Raw genomic sequence first — 19,535 nt, forward strand, 5'->3', positions numbered from 1 at the left:
AATGTTCATGATAATATAAGAGATTTTGTTTCTGAATCCATAAAGAAGGCTATGTCTGTTATTTCTCCTTCTAGTAAACGTAAAAAATCTTTTAAAACTTCTCTCCCTACAGATGAATTTTTAACTGAACATCATCATTCTGATTCTGATGATTCCTCTGGTTCAGAGGATTCTGTCTCAGAGGTTGATGCTGATAAATCTTCATATTTATTTAAAATGGAATTTATTCGTTCTTTACTTAAAGAAGTACTAATTGCTTTAGAAATAGAGGATTCTGGTCCTCTTGATACTAATTCTAAACGTTTAGATAAGGTATTTAAAGCTCCTGTGGTTATTCCAGAAGTTTTTCCTGTTCCTAATGCTATTTCTGCAGTAATTTCCAAAGAATGGGATAATTTGGGTAATTCATTTACTCCTTCTAAACGTTTTAAGCAATTATATCCTGTGCCGTCTGACAGATTAGAATTTTGGGACAAGATCCCTAAAGTTGATGGGGCTATTTCTACCCTTGCTAAACGTACTACTATTCCTACGTCAGATGGTACTTCGTTTAAGGATCCTCTAGATAGGAAAATTGAGTCCTTTCTAAGAAAAGCTTATCTGTGTTCAGGTAATCTTCTTAGACCTGCTATATCTTTGGCTGATGTTGCTGCAGCTTCAACTTTTTGGTTGGAAACTTTAGCGCAACAAGTAACACATCGTGATTCTCATGATATTATTATTCTTCTTCAGCATGCTAATAATTTTATCTGTGATGCCATTTTTGATATTATCAGAGTTGATGTCAGGTTTATGTCTCTAGCTATTTTAGCTAGAAGAGCTTTATGGCTTAAAACTTGGAATGCTGATATGGCTTCTAAATCAACTTTACTTTCCATTTCTTTCCAGGGTAACAAATTATTTGGTTCTCAGTTGGATTCCATCATTTCAACTGTTACTGGTGGGAAAGGAACTTTTTTACCACAGGATAAAAAATCTAAAGGTAAAAACAGGGCTAATATTCGTTTTCGTTCCTTTCGTTTCAACAAAGAACAAAAGCCTGATCCTTCATCCTCAGGAGCAGTTTCAGTTTGGAGACCATCTCCAGTCTGGAATAAATCCAAGCCAGCTAGAAAGGCAAAGCCTGCTTCTAAGTCCACATGAAGGTGCGGCCCTCATTCCAGCTCAGCTGGTAGGGGGCAGGTTACGTTTTTTCAAGGAAATTTGGATAAATTCTGTTCACAATCTTTGGATTCAGAGCATTGTTTCAGAAGGGTACAGAATTGGTTTCAAGTTGAGACCTCCTGCAAAGAGATTTTTTCTTTCCCGTGTCCCAGTAAATCCAGTAAAAGCTCAAGCATTTCTGAAATGTGTTTCAGATCTAGAGTTGACTGGAGTAATTATGCCAGTTCCAGTTCCGGAACAGGGGATGGGGTTTTATTCAAATCTCTTCATTGTACCAAAGAAGGAGAATTCTTTCAGACCAGTTCTGGATCTAAAAATATTGAATCGTTATGTAAGGATACCAACGTTCAAGATGGTAACTGTAAGGACTATCTTACCTTTTGTTCAGCAAGGGAATTATATGTCCACAATAGATTTACAGGATGCATATCTGCATATTCCGATTCATCCAGATCATTATCAGTTCCTGAGATTCTCGTTTCTGGACAAGCATTACCAGTTTGTGGCTCTGCCGTTTGGCCTAGCTACAGCTCCAAGAATTTTTACAAAGGTTCTCGGTGCCCTGCTGTCTGTAATCAGAGAACAGGGTATTGTGGTATTTCCTTATTTGGACGATATCTTGGTACTTGCTCAGTCTTTACATTTAGCAGAATCTCATACGAATCGACTTGTGTTGTTTCTTCAAGATCATGGTTGGAGGATCAATTTACCAAAAAGTTCTTTGATTCCTCAGACAAGGGTAACCTTTCTGGGTTTCCAGATGGATTCAGTGTCCATGACTCTGTCTTTAACAGACAAGAGACGTCTAAAGTTGATTACAGCTTGTCGAAACCTTCAGTCACAATCATTCCCTTCGGTAGCCTTATGCATGGAAATTCTAGGTCTTATGACTGCTGCATCGGACGCGATCCCCTTTGCTCGTTTTCACATGCGACCTCTTCAGCTCTGTATGCTGAAGCAATGGTGCAAGGATTACACGAAGATATCTCAATTAATATCTTTAAAACCAATTGTTCGACACTCTCTAACATGGTGGACAGATCACCATCGTTTAATTCAGAGGGCTTCTTTTGTGCTTCCGACCTGGACTGTAATTTCAACAGATGCAAGTCTCACAGGTTGGGGAGCTGTGTGGGGATCTCTGACGGCACAAGGAGTTTGGGAATCTCAGGAGGTGAGATTACCGATCAATATTTTGGAACTCCGTGCAATTTTCAGAGCTCTTCAGTTTTGGCCTCTTCTGAAGAGAGAATCGTTCATTTGTTTTCAGACAGACAATGTCACAACTGTGGCATACATCAATCATCAAGGAGGGACTCACAGTCCTCTGGCTATGAAAGAAGTATCTCGAATTTTGGTTTGGGCGGAATCCAGCTCCTGTCTAATCTCTGCGGTTCATATCCCAGGTGTAGACAATTGGGAAGCGGATTATCTCAGTCGCCAAACGTTGCATCCGGGCGAATGGTCTCTTCACCCAGAGGTATTTCTTCAGATTGTTCAAATGTGGGAACTTCCAGAAATAGATCTGATGGCGTCCCATCCAAACAAGAAACTTCCCAGGTATCTGTCCAGATCCCGGGATCCTCAGGCGGATGCAGTTGATGCATTATCACTTCCTTGGAAGTATCATCCTGCCTATATCTTTCCGCCTCTAGTTCTTCTTCCAAGAGTAATCTCCAAGATTCTGAAGGAATGCTCGTTTGTTCTGCTGGTAGCTCCGGCATGGCCTCACAGGTTTTGGTATGCGGATCTTGTCCGGATGGCCTCTTGCCAACCGTGAACTCTTCCGTTAAGACCAGACCTTCTGTCACAAGGTCCTTTTTTCCATCAGGATCTGAAATCCTTAAATTTAAAGGTATGGAGATTGAACGCTTGATTCTTGGTCAAAGAGGTTTCTCTGACTCTGTGATTAATACTATGTTACAGGCTCGTAAATCTGTATCTCGAGAGATATATTATAGAGTCTGGAAGACTTATATTTCTTGGTGTCTTTCTCATCATTTTTCCTGGCATTCTTTTAGAATACCGAGAATTTTACAGTTCCTTCAGGATGGTTTAGATAAGGGTTTGTCCGCAAGTTCTTTGAAAGGACAAATCTCTGCTCTTTCTGTTCTTTTTCACAGAAAGATTGCTATTCTTCCTGATATTCATTGTTTTGTACAAGCTTTGGTTCGTATAAAACCTGTCATTAAGTCAATTTCTCCTCCTTGGAGTTTGAATTTGGTTCTGGGAGCTCTTCAAGCTCCTCCGTTTGAACATATGCATTCATTGGACATTAAATTACTTTCTTGGAAAGTTTTGTTCCTTTTGGCCATCTCTTCTGCTAGAAGAGTTTCTGAATTATCTGCTCTTTCTTGTGAGTCTCCTTTTCTGATTTTTCATCAGGATAAGGCGGTGTTGCGAACTTCTTTTGAATTTTTACCTAAAGTTGTGAATTCCAACAACATTAGTAGAGAAATTGTGGTTCCTTCATTATGTCCTAATCCTAAGAATTCTAAGGAGAAATCGTTGCATTCTTTGGATGTTGTTAGAGCTTTGAAATATTATGTTGAAGCTACGAAATCTTTTCGTAAGACTTCTAGTCTATTTGTTATCTTTTCCGGTTCTAGAAAAGGCCAGAAAGCTTCTGCCATTTCTTTGGCATCTTGGTTGAAATCTTTAATTCATCTTGCCTATGTTGAGTCGGGTAAAACTCCGCCTCAGAGAATTACAGCTCATTCTACTAGGTCAGTTTCTACTTCCTGGGCGTTTAGGAATGAAGCTTCGGTTGACCAGATCTGCAAAGCAGCAACTTGGTCCTCTTTGCATACTTTTACTAAATTCTACCATTTTGATGTATTTTCTTCTTCTGAAGCAGTTTTTGGTAGAAAAGTACTTCAGGCAGCGGTTTCAGTTTGAATCTTCTGCTTATGTTTTTCGTTAAACTTTATTTTGGGTGTGGATTATTTTCAGCAGGAATTGGCTGTCTTTATTTTATCCCTCCCTCTCTAGTGACTCTTGTGTGGAAAGATCCACATCTTGGGTAGTCATTATCCTATACGTCACTAGCTCATGGACTCTTGCTAATTACATGAAAGAAAACATAATTTATGTAAGAACTTACCTGATAAATTCATTTCTTTCATATTAGCAAGAGTCCATGAGGCCCGCCCTTTTTTTGTGGTGGTTATGATTTTGTATAAAGCACAATTATTCCAATTCCTTATTTTATATGCTTTCGCACTTTTTTATCACCCCACTTCTTGGCTATTCGTTAAACTGAATTGTGGGTGTGGTGAGGGGTGTATTTATAGGCATTTTGAGGTTTGGGAAACTTTGCCCCTCCTGGTAGGAATGTATATCCCATACGTCACTAGCTCATGGACTCTTGCTAATATGAAAGAAATGAATTTATCAGGTAAGTTCTTACATAAATTATGTTTTTTTGTAAGCTACAATCAATCAACCACCAACCAACAGTAAAGAAAAAAAATAGAACAAATAAACATATAACAATTTGGAGGGGGGGGTTATCCCTGTGTCTTCACATATTATTATATAAACATTTACACATATATGAGTAATTCTATGCATCCAAGGTTATCTAGTATCTCTGTGTAACTATCTGGGTTAAGTGCCTGAGGGCGCTCTCTAGGTAGTGCAAAATATTATAGTGCAGATATAGGACTTAAAGGTGTGCAGCTTGTTAGGTTTACCTGATTTCGCTTCATTACTTGTATGCTGAGTTGGGTCCACGTGAACTGTGTGCAGCTGAGGAGTCAGCTTGATAGAAAATAAACTTATTGTAGTGGTTCATATTCCCCCTACTAGCCGCCTATATGTTAATCAGTTGTTATAATCCATCATTGCCGAAGGGTATTCCATAGTGTCCAGCTTTACATAAATGGTATTCAGCAAACTATGTGTTGTGCAGATTTTTATATTGTAATATGGTGGGTTCTAGATATATTGTAACAACTACTATAAAATATTTATGTACTAAGAGTAATCAACGACTTGCAAAGGCAACATTATGATACGTAATCACTTCTTTTCCTTCATTTGCCTGTTGTGTTAGGTCTGGATAAACTACTTGCAGATGAGTAATCAGCCTTGTGACTAAGTAGACCCATTATGGAGATTTAAGTGCACCCTTCTAGCCACCTATATGTAAATCAGGTGTTACCATGCCCATTGTCTTAGGTTATTTCATAGTGTTCTGTGTTACCTAAACGGCAGCTCTATGTTGTGAGGTAGCGGGTTTCTAATCTTATTATAAAAGTTACTACTGAACACTTATCAGCAACAAATATTCTACAACTTGTGGGAACAACATCATAACAAATAAACAATTCTTAACAGTATCAGGGGACTTATCTTACCAAGTTTCCTGAGTATGTGGTGTCCATCTATTAAGATGCCTGCAACGGTCAAGGTCCTCTTCAACCCCACGGGGTTAAAGTCTATCCTAGAATGAAATATTACAAAAATTTGTACTAATTATTTGCAGCTGGACATATTTAGTAATTAAAGTGACACAAAACATTTCATGCTGCCATTTTGGAACTTAGGTTACACTGCAGTATAGGAGAGTTGCTGCACGTTTTCAAACACATCATTGATGCAATGCATTGTAAACCAGATTTCAGCCTGGTTGCGCCCATGCCTAGAGGGAGGTGGGAAATAACCTAAATCAGACATCCCAACTCTCCCTAAAGTTCAGGGAGTCTCCCTGATTGTAATAGCGGCTCCCTGATGCCAGCAAATGGAATGCAATCTCCCTGAAACTCTTAAGTACCATGATCCGATGTGGCCCAAATCCGGAAAAAGTTTTTCTTTAAGGAATGCCTTTAGTTGCTGGGACGTTATAGAACTCTCAACGCATGCATCAGTAACCAAAATGCCCCCACTGAGTCTAATAAAAATAAAAACAAAAATACTACCTTATTTACTGCACGTAATTAAACTTCGTATTCTAAAATATTTAAGCATTCAACAAGCGTACGATCACTGGAAAATAGTTTTTTCTTTCATGTAATTAGCAAGAGTCCATGAGCTAGTGACGTATGGGATATACATTCCTACCAGGAGGGGCAAAGTTTCCCAAACCTCAAAATGCCTATAAATACACCCCTCACCACACCCACAAATCAGTTTTACAAACTTTGCCTCCTATGGAGGTGGTGAAGTAAGTTTGTGCTAGATTCTACGTTGATATGCGCTCCGCAGCAGGTTGGAGCCCGGTTTTCCTCTCAGCGTGCAGTGAATGTCAGAGGGATGTGAGGAGAGTATTGCCTATTTGAATGCAGTGATCTCCTTCTACGGGGTCTATTTCATAGGTTCTCTGTTATCGGTCGTAGAGATTCATCTCTTACCTCCCTTTTCAGATCGACGATATACTCTTATGTATACCATTTCCTCTACTGATTCTCGTTTCAGTACTGGTTTGGCTTTCTACTACATGTAGATGAGTGTCCTGGGGTAAGTAAGTCTTATTTTCTGTGACACTCTAAGCTATGGTTGGGCACTTTTTATATAAAGTTCTAAATATATGTATTCAAACATTTATTTGCCTTGACTCAGGATGTTCAACATTCCTTATTTCAGACAATCAGTTTCATATTTGGGATAATGCATATGAATAATTCATTTTTTTCTTACCTTAAAAATGTGACTTTCCCTGTGGGCTTCATTTTATTGCGTCATTCTTGGCGCGGACTTTTTTGGCGCAAAAATTATTTTCTGTTTCCGGCGTCGTACGTGTCGCCGGAAGTTGCGTCATTTTTTGACGTTCTTTTGCGCCAAAAGTGTCGGCGTTCCGGATGTGGCGTCATTTTTGGCGCCAAAAGCATTTAGGCGCCAAATAATGTGGGCGTCTTTTTTGGCGCGAAAAAATATGGGCGTCACTTTTGTCTCCACATTATTTAAGTCTCATTGATTTTTTGCTTCTGGTTGCTAGAAGCTTATTCTCTGGCATTTTTTTCCCATTCCTGAAACTGTCATTTAAGGAATTTGATCAATTTTGCTTTATATGTTGTTTTTTCTATTACATATTGCAAGATGTCCCACGTTGAAGCTGAGTCAGAAGATACTTCTGGAATATCCCTGCCTGGGGCTGGAGCTACCAAAGCTAAGTGTATCTTCTGTAAACTTATGGTATCTGTTCCTCCAGCTGTTGTTTGTACTGTTTTGTCATGACAAACTGTTTATGCAGATAATATTTCCTTTAGTACTGTTACATTACCTGTTGCTGTTCTGTCAACATCTAATACTCAGAGTGTTCCTGATAACATAAGAGATTTTGTTTTTAAATCCATTAAGAAGGCTATGTCTGTTATTCCTCCTTCTAGTAAATGTAAAAAGTCTTTTAAAACTTCTAATTTTTCAGATGAATTTTTAAATGAACATCATCATTCTGATTCTGATAATGGTTCTTCTGGTTCAGAGGATTCTGTCTCAGAGGTTGATGCTGATAAATCTTCATATTTATTTAAAATGAAATTTATTCGTTCTTTACTTAAAGAAGTCCTAATTGCATTAGAAATTGAGGATTCTGGTCCTCTTGATACTAAATCTAAACGTTTAGATAAGGTTTTTAAATCTCCTGTAGTTATTCCAGAAGTTTTTTCCTGTCCCTAGTGCTATTTCTGAAGTATTTTCCAGGGAATGGAATAATTTGGGTAATTCATTTACTCCTTCTAAACGTTTTAAGCAATTATATCCTGTGCCATCTGACAGATTAGAGTTTTGGGACAAAATCCCTAAAGTTGATGGGGCTGTCTCTACTCTTGTTAAGCGTACTATTCCTACGGCAGATGGTACTTCCTTAAGGATCCTTTAGATAGGAAAATTGAATCCTTTCTAAGAAAAGCTTACTTGTGTTCAGGTAATCTTCTTAGACCTGCTATATCTTTAGCGGATGTTGCTGCAGCTTCATCTTTTGGTTAGAAGCTTTAGCGCAACAAGTAACAGATCATAATTCTCATAGCATTTTTATTCTTCAACATGCTAATAATTTTATTTGTAATACCATCTTTGATATCATTAGAGTTGATGTCAGGTATATGTCTCTAGCTATTTTAGCTAGAAGAGCTTTATGGCTTAAGACTTGGAATGCTGTTATGTCTTCTAAGTCTACTCTGCTTTCCCTTTCTTTCCAGGGTAATGATCGTTTTCATTCCTTTTGTCACAACAAGGAACAAAAACCTGATCCTTCATCCTCAGGAGCGGTATCAGTTTGGAAACCATCTCCAGTCTGGAATAAATCCAAGCCTTTTAGAAAATCAAAGCCAGCTCCTAAGTCCACATGAAGGTGCGGCCCTCATTCCAGCTCAGCTGGTAGGGGGCAGATTACATTTTTTCTAAGAAATTTGGATCAATTCCGTTCACAATCTTTGGATTCAGAACATTGTTTCAGAAGGGTACAGACTTGGCTTCAAGATAAGGCCTCCTGCAAAGAGATTCTTTCTTTCCCGTGTCCCAGTAAACCCAGCGAAGGCTCAAGCATTTCTGAAATGTGTTTCAGATCTAGAGTTGACTGGAGTAATTTTGCCAGTTCCAGTTCTGGAACAGGGACTGGGGTTTTTATTCAAATCTCTTCATTGTACCAAAGAAGGAAAATTCCTTCAGACCAGTTCTGGATCTAAAAATATTGAATCGTTATGTAAGGATACCAACATTCAAAATGGTACCTGTAAGGACTATCCTGCCTTTTGTTCAACAAGGGCATTATATGTCTACTATAGTTTTACAGGATGCATATCTGCATATTCCGATTCATCCAGATCACTATCAGTTTCTGAGATTCTCTTTCCTAGATAAGCATTACCAGTTTGTGGCTCTGCCGTTTGGCCTAGCTACAGCTCCAAGAATTTTTTACGAAGGTTCTCGGTGCCCTTCTGTCTGTAATCAGAGAACAGGGTATTGTGGTATTCCTTATTTGGACGATATCTTGGTACTTGCTCAGTCTTCATATTTAGCAGAATCTCATTCGAATCGACTTGTGTTGTTTCTTCAACATCATGGTTGGAGGATCAATTTACCAAAAAGTTCATTGATTCCTCAGACTTAGGTAACCTTTTTAGGTTTTCAGATAGATTCAGTATCCATGACTCTATCTTTGATAGACATGAGACATCTAAAGTTGATATCAGCTTGTTGAAACCTTCAGTCACAATCTTTCCCTTCGGTAGCCTTATGCATGGAAATTCTAGGTCTTATGACTGCGGCATCGGACGCGATCCCCTTTGCTCGTTTTCACATGCGGCCTCTTCAGCTCTGTATGCTGAACCAGTGGTGCAGGGATTACACAAAGATATCTCAATTAATATCTTTAAAACCGATTGTACGACACTCTCTGACGTGGTGGACAGATCACCATTGTTTAGTTCAGGGGGCTTCTTTTGTTCTTCCGACCTGGACTGTAATTTCAACAGATGCAAGTCTTACAGGTTGGGGAGCTGTGTGGGGGTCTCTGACAGCACAAGGGGTTTGGGAATCTCAGGAGGTGAGATTACCGATCAATATTTTGGAACTCCGTGCAATTTTCAGAGCTCTTCAGTCTTGGCCTCTTCTGAAGAGAGAATCGTTCATTTGTTTTCAGACAGATAATGTCACAACTGTGGCATACATCAATCATCAAGGAGGGACTCACAGTCCTCTGGCTATGAAAGAAGTATCTCAAATTCTGGTTTGGGCGGAATCCAGCTCCTGTCTAATCTCTGCGGTTCATATCCCAGGTATAGACAATTGGGAAGCGGATTATCTCAGTCGCCAAACGTTGCATCCGGGCGAATGGTCTCTTCACCCAGAGGTATTTCTTCAGATTGTTCAAATGTGGGAACTTCCAGAAATAGATCTGATGGCTTCTCATATAAACAAGAAACTTCCCAGGTATCTGTCCAGATCCCGGGATCCTCAGGCGGAGGCAGTGGATGCATTATCACTTCCTTGGAAGTATCATCCTGCCTATATCTTTCCGCCTCTAGTTCTTCTTCCAAGAGTAATCTCCAAGATTCTGAAGGAATGCGCGTTTGTTCTGCTGGTAGCTCCAGCATGGCCTCACAGGTTTTGGTATGCGGATCTTGTCCGGATGGCCTCTTGCCAACCGTGGACTCTTCCGTTAAGACCAGACCTTCTGTCGCAAGGTCCTTTTTTCCATCAGGATCTCAAATCCTTAAATTTAAAGGTATGGAGATTGAACGCTTGATTCTTGGTCAAAGAGGTTTCTCTGACTCTGTGATTAATACTATGTTACAGGCTCGTAAATCTGTATCTAGAGAGATATATTATAGAGTCTGGAAGACTCATATTTCTTGGTGTCTTTCTCATCATTTTTCCTGGCATTCTTTTAGAATTCTGAGAATTTTACAGTTTCTTCAGGATGGTTTAGATAAAGGTTTGTCCGCAAGTTCCTTGAAAGGTCAAATCTCTGCTCTTTCTGTTCTTTTTCACAGAAAGATTGCTAATCTTCCTGATATTCATTGTTTTGTACTAGCCTTGGTTCGTATTAAACCTGTCATTAAGTCAATTTCTCCTCCTTAGAGTTTGAATTTGGTTCTGGGGGCTTTTCAAGCTCCTCCGTTTGAACCTATGCATTTATTGGACATTAAATTACTTTCTTGGAAAGTTTTGTTCCTTTTGGCCATCTCTTCTGCCAGAAGAGTCTCTGAATTGTCTGCTCTTTCTTGTGAGTCTCCTTTTCTGATTTTTCATCAGGATAAGGCAGTGTTGCGAACTTCTTTTGAATTTTTACCTAAGGTTGTGAATTCCAACAGTTAGGTAATTATTATTAATTATTATTATTCCAATTAGTAGAGAAATTGTAGTTCCTTCATTATGCCCTAATCCTAAGAATTCTAAGGAGAAATCATTGCATTCTTTGGATGTTGTTAGAGCTTTGAAATATTATGTTGAAGCTACTAAGTCTTTCCGAAAGACTTCTAGTTTATTTGTTATCTTTTCAGGTTCTAGAAAAGGCCAGAAAGCTTCTGCCATTTCTTTGGCATCTTGGTTGAAATCTTTAATTCATCATGCCTATGTTGAGTCGGGTATAACTCCGCCTCAGAGGATTACAGCTCATTCTACTAGGTCAGTTTCTACTTCCTGGGCGTTTAGGAATGAGGCTTCGGTTGATCAAATTTGCAAAGCAGCAACTTGGTCTTCTTTGCATACTTTTACTAAATTCTACCATTTTGATGTGTTTTCTTCTTCTGAAGCAGTTTTTGGTAGAAAAGTACTTCAGGCAGCCGTTTCAGTTTGAATCTTCTGCTTATGTTTTCATTTAAACTTTATTTTGGGTGTGGATTATTTTCAGCAGGAATTGGCTGTCTTTATTTTATCCCTCCCTCTCTAGTGACTCTTGCGTGGAAAGATCCACATCTTGGGTAGTCATTATCCCATACGTCACTAGCTCATGGACTCTTGCTAATTACATGAAAGAAAACATAATTTATGTAAGAACTTACCTGATAAATTCATTTCTTTCATATTAGCAAGAGTCCATGAGGCCCACCCTTTTTTTGTGATGGTTATGATTTTTTTGTATAAAGCACAATTATTCCAATTCCTTATTTTTTATGCTTTCGCACTTTTTTCTTATCACCCCACTTCTTGGCTATTCATTAAACTGATTTGTGGGTGTGGTAAGGGGTGTATTTATAGGCATTTTGAGGTTTGGGAAACTTTGCCCCTCCTGGTAGGAATGTATATCCCATACGTCACTAGCTCATGGACTCTTGCTAATATGAAAGAAATTAATTTATCAGGTAAGTTCTTACATAAATTATGTTATTTTATTTTTTTGGTTGCAATAAAGCAACTTTTATTTTTTCAATATATCTTTTTATTATTTTCAAGCAAAGAAATAAATTCAAATATAATAGAAAATTACATAATTAGGCATGTATTAACAACCAGCACTTATAGAACAGAAATAACAACACTTAGAATCTCAATGTTTTCAAACATCATAGGTGACTATAAGCTAATCAAACTTTTCCAGGTTCTGCAAACAGTTTAAGTTACAGTTACAATTTAATTAGAGATGATTTACATATTTGGTTCAGCACATTTGTGGTGGGCTCATACACCCTGCTCCCAAAGAAACACCACATCAGCAATAAAGTCTTGCTTACCTATATACGTGTAATGTATTTTTTCTAGTTCAAGTACATGGTTCACTTCTCTAATTCACATATCATATGTGGGTTTTTCAGCTTTCTTCCAAAACCTAGGTATCAGGCGCTTAGCACAGTTAAGCATGATATGTAGTAGTTTTTTCCGGTACAGACATGCAATACCTGGGATGACACTTAACAGGACCATGCTTGGGGTAAAATCAAGGGGCCTCCCTAAATAAAGCAACTTTTTTTTTTTTAACGTGACTTTAGTTGGAAGCTACTTTAATGATAAGTCCCTATCTTATTTAGGGTTTCAAGATGTCCAATTATAATATATAACTGGGAGGGGGGAGGGGGTGGCGGCACAGTAGCTGGTGAAGCCACCTCCCTGAAATGAGTTTTTGCAGGTTGGGATGTCTCCCTCAATACTATGCTTATGCAATGTATTTAGTGTTTGATGTCCTTTTAAGCATTCATTTGAAAATATGTGTGACTAACCCTTGACTTCTCTCTTTTTTTTTTCCTCACCCAACCTCCAGAGTAGTTTTTGGTAACTGTAACGGCATTGCAATGGTTGACTATATCCAGAAAACTGTCCTCTTGAACCTTGGTACCATTGAGTTATATGGCTCCAACGACCCCTACCAGAGACAACCACGTTCACCACGCAAAACACGGCAACCCTCAGGAGGTAAGGAGTCTTAGCCACTTTATATACTTCAAGTAAACATGTATAGTGTATGTAAAAAGCTGGAGTTATGTGCAATGTAACTTGTTAATGCTCTTTGGTTTTTTTTAGTTTGGCTGTTGTCAGTTTTTTTTTAATAATAATTAAGTAATTAATTAAGTAATTATTATTAATTAAGTAATAAAGAAAAATTATATATATATATATATATATATATATATATATATATATAAATAGAAATAAATATACAGTATTTATACTTGTGTGAATATCTAGAAACAGTTCATAGAATCTGCTCATATTCCCCGCAAAATACATTACGTTACCATGGTTTCCTACAATACAAGTACTACAGCTTTATAACCACTAGAGGGAGTAGAACCTAATCTACAGAACACCAATAGTGAACAACCTATCTAGCCTTTATTTGAACTCTACAGCACAGTATGAGTAAATTAATGTTATTAGTTTTCTATTAAATGAACCATCGATGTCCAATATATGGCTATTATTATGGGGAATCATGGGAAAATAATGAATTTCTGTTTAGAGCAGAACAAGAGAGCATGTTTTAAAGGTAGTTTCTCTTTCTATCTATCTGTCTTTATTCCTCTTTCTTTGTGTGTGTGTATTTCTCTCTCTTCCTCTCTATCGCTCTATCTCTCTCTTTTAAAGTTAACAGATTGTTGATGAAAGATAAATGAAAATCTCTGTTACATAAAGGTTTGTGCCTTAAAAAAAATCACCTTTTATTGAAGGACAAAACCAGTATAGAAATTGTAACATGAGTGTAGTTTGTGATTAAAATATGACCAAAAATATATTTTTTTCTCATGTTGTTCTAGAACCATATCAGTACTGTTCTGTATGTGACCTCTGACTTCTAAAATAAGTAGAAAAATAGAAACCTAGATCATATACTCTTCCCTTTCCTGTTTGAGATAGTTCGGTTTCTACTTGGATTAAAGTTGACTGAGCCTGAGATTTGCTCCAACAGCGGTACCATTTTGACACTACTTTTCATTCTGTACCATCTTATTAGTCACAGCTGTATATCTGCATATCTCTGCAGCAAAGATCCATTTTCTCCTTACTACCTTGTTCTCTATCCCTATTAACAGATGCACTTTAGCCTTTGTTAAGCTGCTTTTTGGTTGGAGGGTCATTATTGTTTGCCCATTTATATTTTTCAAGGGGCAGAAATTTCTGGTGTCTGCTACGTCAAAATTAAACTTGCATGATTCCGATAGAGCATGTAATTCTAAGAGACTTTTAAATTCACTTCTATTTTTAAGTGTGTTTCATTCTCTTTGTATCCCTGTTTGGAAAAGAATACGCACATATCCTACACTAATGGGGGATAGCTGCTGATTGGTTCCTGCACATAATTGTCTCTTGTGATTGGCTTACTAGATGTGTTCGTCTAGCTCCAGCAGTGCAATGCTGTTCCTTCAGCAAAGGATAACAAGAAAATTAAGCAATTTTGATAATAGAAGTAAATTGGAAAGTTGTTTAAAATTGTATGTTCTATCCAAATCATGAAAGAAATGTTTTTTTTTTTTGTTCCTTTAAGGAACATCTTTAGGAATAGTCTGGAGTTTACATTCCTTCTGAAACTGATCTTACAGAAAATACTGGCCACATTTATTATTGATCACGCTGCACACAGGTTTCCTAGTTATTTGTCTAGGTGTCATCTCAGGAAACATACATTTAATAGTAAGCATAATTGTCCATATACTGTAGGTAAAAGATATTGCTAATACGAGCTTGGTTGCAAATATGGATTGTAAAAAAAGATATATATATACTTTAGAGATGAGAAATGTCTTTTAGCTTTTTTGAGAATAGAAGCACAGTTTTAATTATTTCCTTTTTAATGTTTAGTTTTAATTGTTAATTACATTCTTAAAAGCCCAAATAACAGGGTACCAATACAATTAATGAAACATATATTTTAATTTTCAAACAGTATAGAGAACAAAAATATTTTCATTGGCTGTAGTTCACTAGTTTCAGGAAAACAGCTGCATTGCAGAATTAAACACCTTTTGACCTTCAACTCAGTGTTTAGTAAATAAACACTACATCTCTACATGTCTGTATTGGAATGCACAAACTTTATGATACCGATTTGTTTTCTGATAATCTCAATTGATAAAAGTATTCATTTCTCCAACATAGGTGTGTCCGGTCCACGGCGTCATCCTTACTTGTGGGATATTCTCTTCCCCAACAGGAAATGGCAAAGAGCCCAGCAAAGCTGGTCACATGATCCCTCCTAGGCTCCGCCTTCCCCAGTCATTCTCTTTGCCGTTGTACAGGCAACATCTCCACGGAGATGGCTTAGAGTTTTTTGGTGTTTAAATGTAGTTTTTACTCTTCAATCAAGAGTTTGTTATTTTAAAATAGTGCTGGTATGTACTATTTACTCTGAAACAGGAAAGAGATGAAGATTTCTGTTTGTAAGAGGAAAATGATTTTAGCAACCGTTACTAAAATCGATGGCTGTTTCCACACAGGACTGTTGAGAGGAAATAACTTCAGTTGGGGGAAACAGTGAGCAGACTTTTGCTGCTTGAGGTATGACACATTTCTAACAAGACTCGGTAATGCTGGAAGCTGTCATTTTACCTATGGGAACCGGTAAGCCATTTTCTTAGTTTAAGTAAAAGAATAAAGGGCTTCATTAGGGCTTAAAAAACTGGTAGACATTTTTCTGGGCTAAAACGATTACTTTACTAAGTATATTTGGCAGATTATTACTTTTAATAGTTGTTAAATCTTGGGGATTGTTTTAATAAAAACGGCAGGCACTGTATTGGACACCTTTTTCACTGGGGGCCTTTTCTAGTCATAGACAGAGCCTCATTTTCGCGCCTCTAATGCGCAGTTGTTTTTGGAAAGCATGGCATGCAGATGCATGTGTGAGGAGCTAAGAACCACTGAAAAAGCTTATAGAAGGCATCATTTGGTATCGTATTCCCCTCTGGGCTTGGTTGGGTCTCAGCAAAGCAGATACCTGGGACTGTATAGGGGTTAAATGTAAAAACGGCTCCGGTTCAGTTATTTTAAGGGTTAAAGCTTTCAAATTTGGTGTGCAATACTTTTAAGGCTTTAAGTTACTGTGGTGAAATTTTGGTGAAATTTGAACAATTCCTTCATACTTTTTCACATATTCAGTAATAAAGTGTGTTCAGTTTGAAATTTAAAGGGACAGTAACGGTTTTATTGTAAAACGTTTTTTGTGCTTTGTTGACAAGTTTAAGCCTGTTTAACATGTCTGAACCATCAGATAACGATGTTCTATATGTATGAAAGCCAATGTGTCTCCCCATTTAAATATATGTGATATATTTGTGTCATAATGTCCAAACAAAGTAGGGATAATAATGCCATAGATATGATATTGCCCAAGATGATTCCTCTAATGAGGGGAGTAAGCATGGTACTGCATCATCCCCTTCTGTGTCTACACCAGTTTTGCCCACACAAGAGGCCCCTAGTACATCTAGTGCGCCAATACTTATTACCATACAACAATTAATGGCTGTAATGGATAATTCTATTGCATGCATTTTTTCCAAAATGCCTACTTATCAGAGAAAGCGTGATTGCTCTGTTTTAAACACTGAAGAGCAAGAGGACGCTGATGATATCTGTTCTGACATACCCTCACACCTATCTGAAGGGGCCAGGAGGGAGGTTTTGTCTGAGGGAGAAATTTCAGATTCAGGGAAAATTTCTCAACAAGCAGAACCTGATATTGTAACTTTTAAATTTAAATTTCAACATCTCCACGCACTACTTAAGGAGGTATTATCTACTCTGGATGATTGTGACAATTTGGTCATTCCAGAGAAATTAGGTAAGATGGACAAGTTCCTAGAGGTTCCGGTGCCCCCCGATGTTTTTCCTATACCCAAGCGGGTGGCGGACATAGTAAATAAGGAGTGGGAAAGGCCCGGCATACCTTTTGTCCTCCCCCTATATTTAAGAAATTAGTTCCTATAGTCGACCCCAGTAAGGACTTATAGCATACAGTCCCCAAGGTCGAGGGGGCGGTTTCTACTCTAAACAAACGCACTTCTATTCCTATAGAAGATAGTTGTGCTTTCAAGATCCTATGGATTAAAGGTTAGAGGGTTTGCTTAAAAAGATGTTTGTTCAGCAAGGTTACCTTCTACAACCAATTTCATGCATTGTTCCTGTCACTACAGCTGCGTGTTTCTGGTTCGAAGAACTAGAAAAGTCGCTCAATAAAGAATCTTCGTACGAGGAGGTTTTGGACAGAGTTCAAGCTCTTAAATTGGCTAACTCTTTTTTATTTTAGATGCCGCTTTGCAATTAGCTAGATTAGCGGCGAATAATTCAGGGTTTGCTATCGTGGCGCGCAGAGCGCTTTTGCTTAACATCCCTTTCAAGGGTAAAACACTGTTTGGCCCTGACTTGAAAGAGATTATTTCAGACATCACTGGGGGAAAGGGCCACGCCCTTCCTCTGGATAGGTCTTTTAAGGCTAAAAAGAAGCCACATTTTCGTCCCTTTCGCAGAAACGGACCAGCCTCAAATTCTACACCCTCTAAGCAAGAGGGTAATACTTCTCAAACCAAGCCAGCCTGGAGGCCGATGCAAGGCTGGAACAAGGGTAAGCAGGCCAAGTCACCTGCCACTGCTACCAAAACAGCATGAAGTGTTGGCCCCCGATCTGGGAAGGATCTGGTGGGGGGCAGACTTTCTCTCTTTGCTCAGGCTGGGGCAAGAGATGTTCAGGATCCTTGGGCGCTAGAAATAGTTTCTCAAGGTTATCTCCTGGAATTCAGGGAACTACCCCCAAGGGGAAGGTTCCACGGGTCTCAATTATCTTCGAACAGGCATTCTTACACTGTGTAGAAGACCTGTTAAGCATGGGAGTGATTCATCCTGTTCCATTAGGAGAACAAGGGATGGGTTTTTACTCCAACCTGTTCATAATTCCCAAAAAAGAGGGAACATTCAGACCTATTTTAGATCTCAAGATTCTAAACAAGTTTCTAAGGGTTTCATCATTCAAAATGGAAACCATTCGAACGATCCTTCCTACCATCCAGGAAGGTCAATTCATGACCACGGTGGACTTAAAGGATGCGTACCTACGTATTCCTATCCACAAGGAACATTTTCGGTTCCTAAGGTTCGCCTTTCTGGACAAGCATTACCTGTGGCACTTCCATTCGGATTAGCCACTGCTCCAAGGATTTTCACAAGGGTACTAGGGTCCCTTCTAGCGGTGCTCAGACCAAGGAGCATTGCAGTAGTACCTTACTTGGACGACATCCTGATTCAAGTGTCGTCTCTGTCAAAAGCAAGGGCTCATACGGACATTGTCCTAGCCTTTCTCAGATCTCACAGGTGGAAAGTGAACATAGAAAAAAGTTCTCTGTCCCCGTCAACAAGAGTTCCCTTCTTGGGAACAATAATAGTTTCCTTAGAAATGAAGGTTTTTCTGACAGAGGCCAGAAAATCAAAACTTCTAAGCTCTTGTCAGGTACTTCATTCTGTTCTTCTTCCTTCCATAGCGCAGTCCATGGAAGTAATAGGTTTGATGGTTGCGGCAATGGACATAGTTCCTTTTGCACGAATTCATCTAAGACCATTGCACCTGTGCATGCTCAGACAGTGGAATGGGGATTATACAGACTTGTCTCCGACGATACAAGTAGATCAAATAACCAGAGATTCACTCCGTTGGTGGCTGACCCTGGACAACCTGTCACAGGGAATGAGCTTCCGCAGACCAGAATAGGTCATTGTCACGACCGACGCCAGTCTGGTGGGCTGGGGCGCGGTCTGGGAACCCCTGAAAACTCAGGGTCTATGGTTTCGGGAAGACTCTCTTCTCCCGATAAACATAATGGAACTGAGAGCGATATTCAATGCTCTCAAGGCTTGGCCTCGACTAGCAAAGGCCAAATTCATAAGGTTTCAATCAGACATCATGACGACTGTTACATATATCAACCATCAGGGGGTAACAAGGAGTTCCCTGGCGATGGAGGAGCATCCGGGGGAGTGGGAACTCCATCTGGAAATCTTTGCCCAAATAACTCAATTATGGGGCATTCCAGACATGGTTCTGATGGCCTCTCGTCAGAACTTCATGGTCCCTTGTTACGGGTCCAAATCCAGGGATCCCAAGGCGACTCTATTGGATACAATAGTAGCACCTTGGATCTTCAACCTAGCTTATGTATTCCCACCGTTTCCTCTCATTCCCAGGCTGGTAGCCAGGATCAATCTGGAGAGGGCTTCGGTGACCTTGATAGTTCCTGTGTGGCCACGCAGGACTTGGTATGCAGACCTGGTGAATGTGTCATCGGCTCCACCATGGAAGCTACCTTTGAGACAGGACCTTCTTATTCAGGGTCCATTCGAACATCCGAATCTGGTTTTCCTCCAACTGACTGCTTGGAGTTTGAACGCTTGATTTTATCAAAGCGTGGGTTTTCAGATTCTGTAATAGATACTCTTATTCAGGCTAGAAAGCCTGTAACTAGAAAAATTTACCATAATATATGGAAAAAATATATCTGTTGGTGTGAATC

The 19,535-nt window shown here is 38.9% G+C and overlaps 1 protein-coding gene across 2 annotated transcripts in view; it reads left to right on the plus strand.

Annotated features, from left to right (window-relative positions):
* Window positions 1-19,535, plus strand: part of STXBP5 (syntaxin binding protein 5) — a 1,442,716-nt gene that overhangs the window by 1,287,114 nt on the left and 136,067 nt on the right. For both annotated transcript variants that reach the window (XM_053711794.1, XM_053711795.1), the window contains exon 18: window positions 12,803-12,954. In XM_053711794.1, the coding sequence (XP_053567769.1) occupies window positions 12,803-12,954 (152 nt within the window). The remainder of the gene's footprint in view (window positions 1-12,802; window positions 12,955-19,535) is intronic.

Source organism: Bombina bombina, chromosome 4 (assembly GCF_027579735.1).
Source record: "Bombina bombina isolate aBomBom1 chromosome 4, aBomBom1.pri, whole genome shotgun sequence".
Lineage (NCBI taxonomy): Eukaryota > Metazoa > Chordata > Amphibia > Anura > Bombinatoridae > Bombina > Bombina bombina.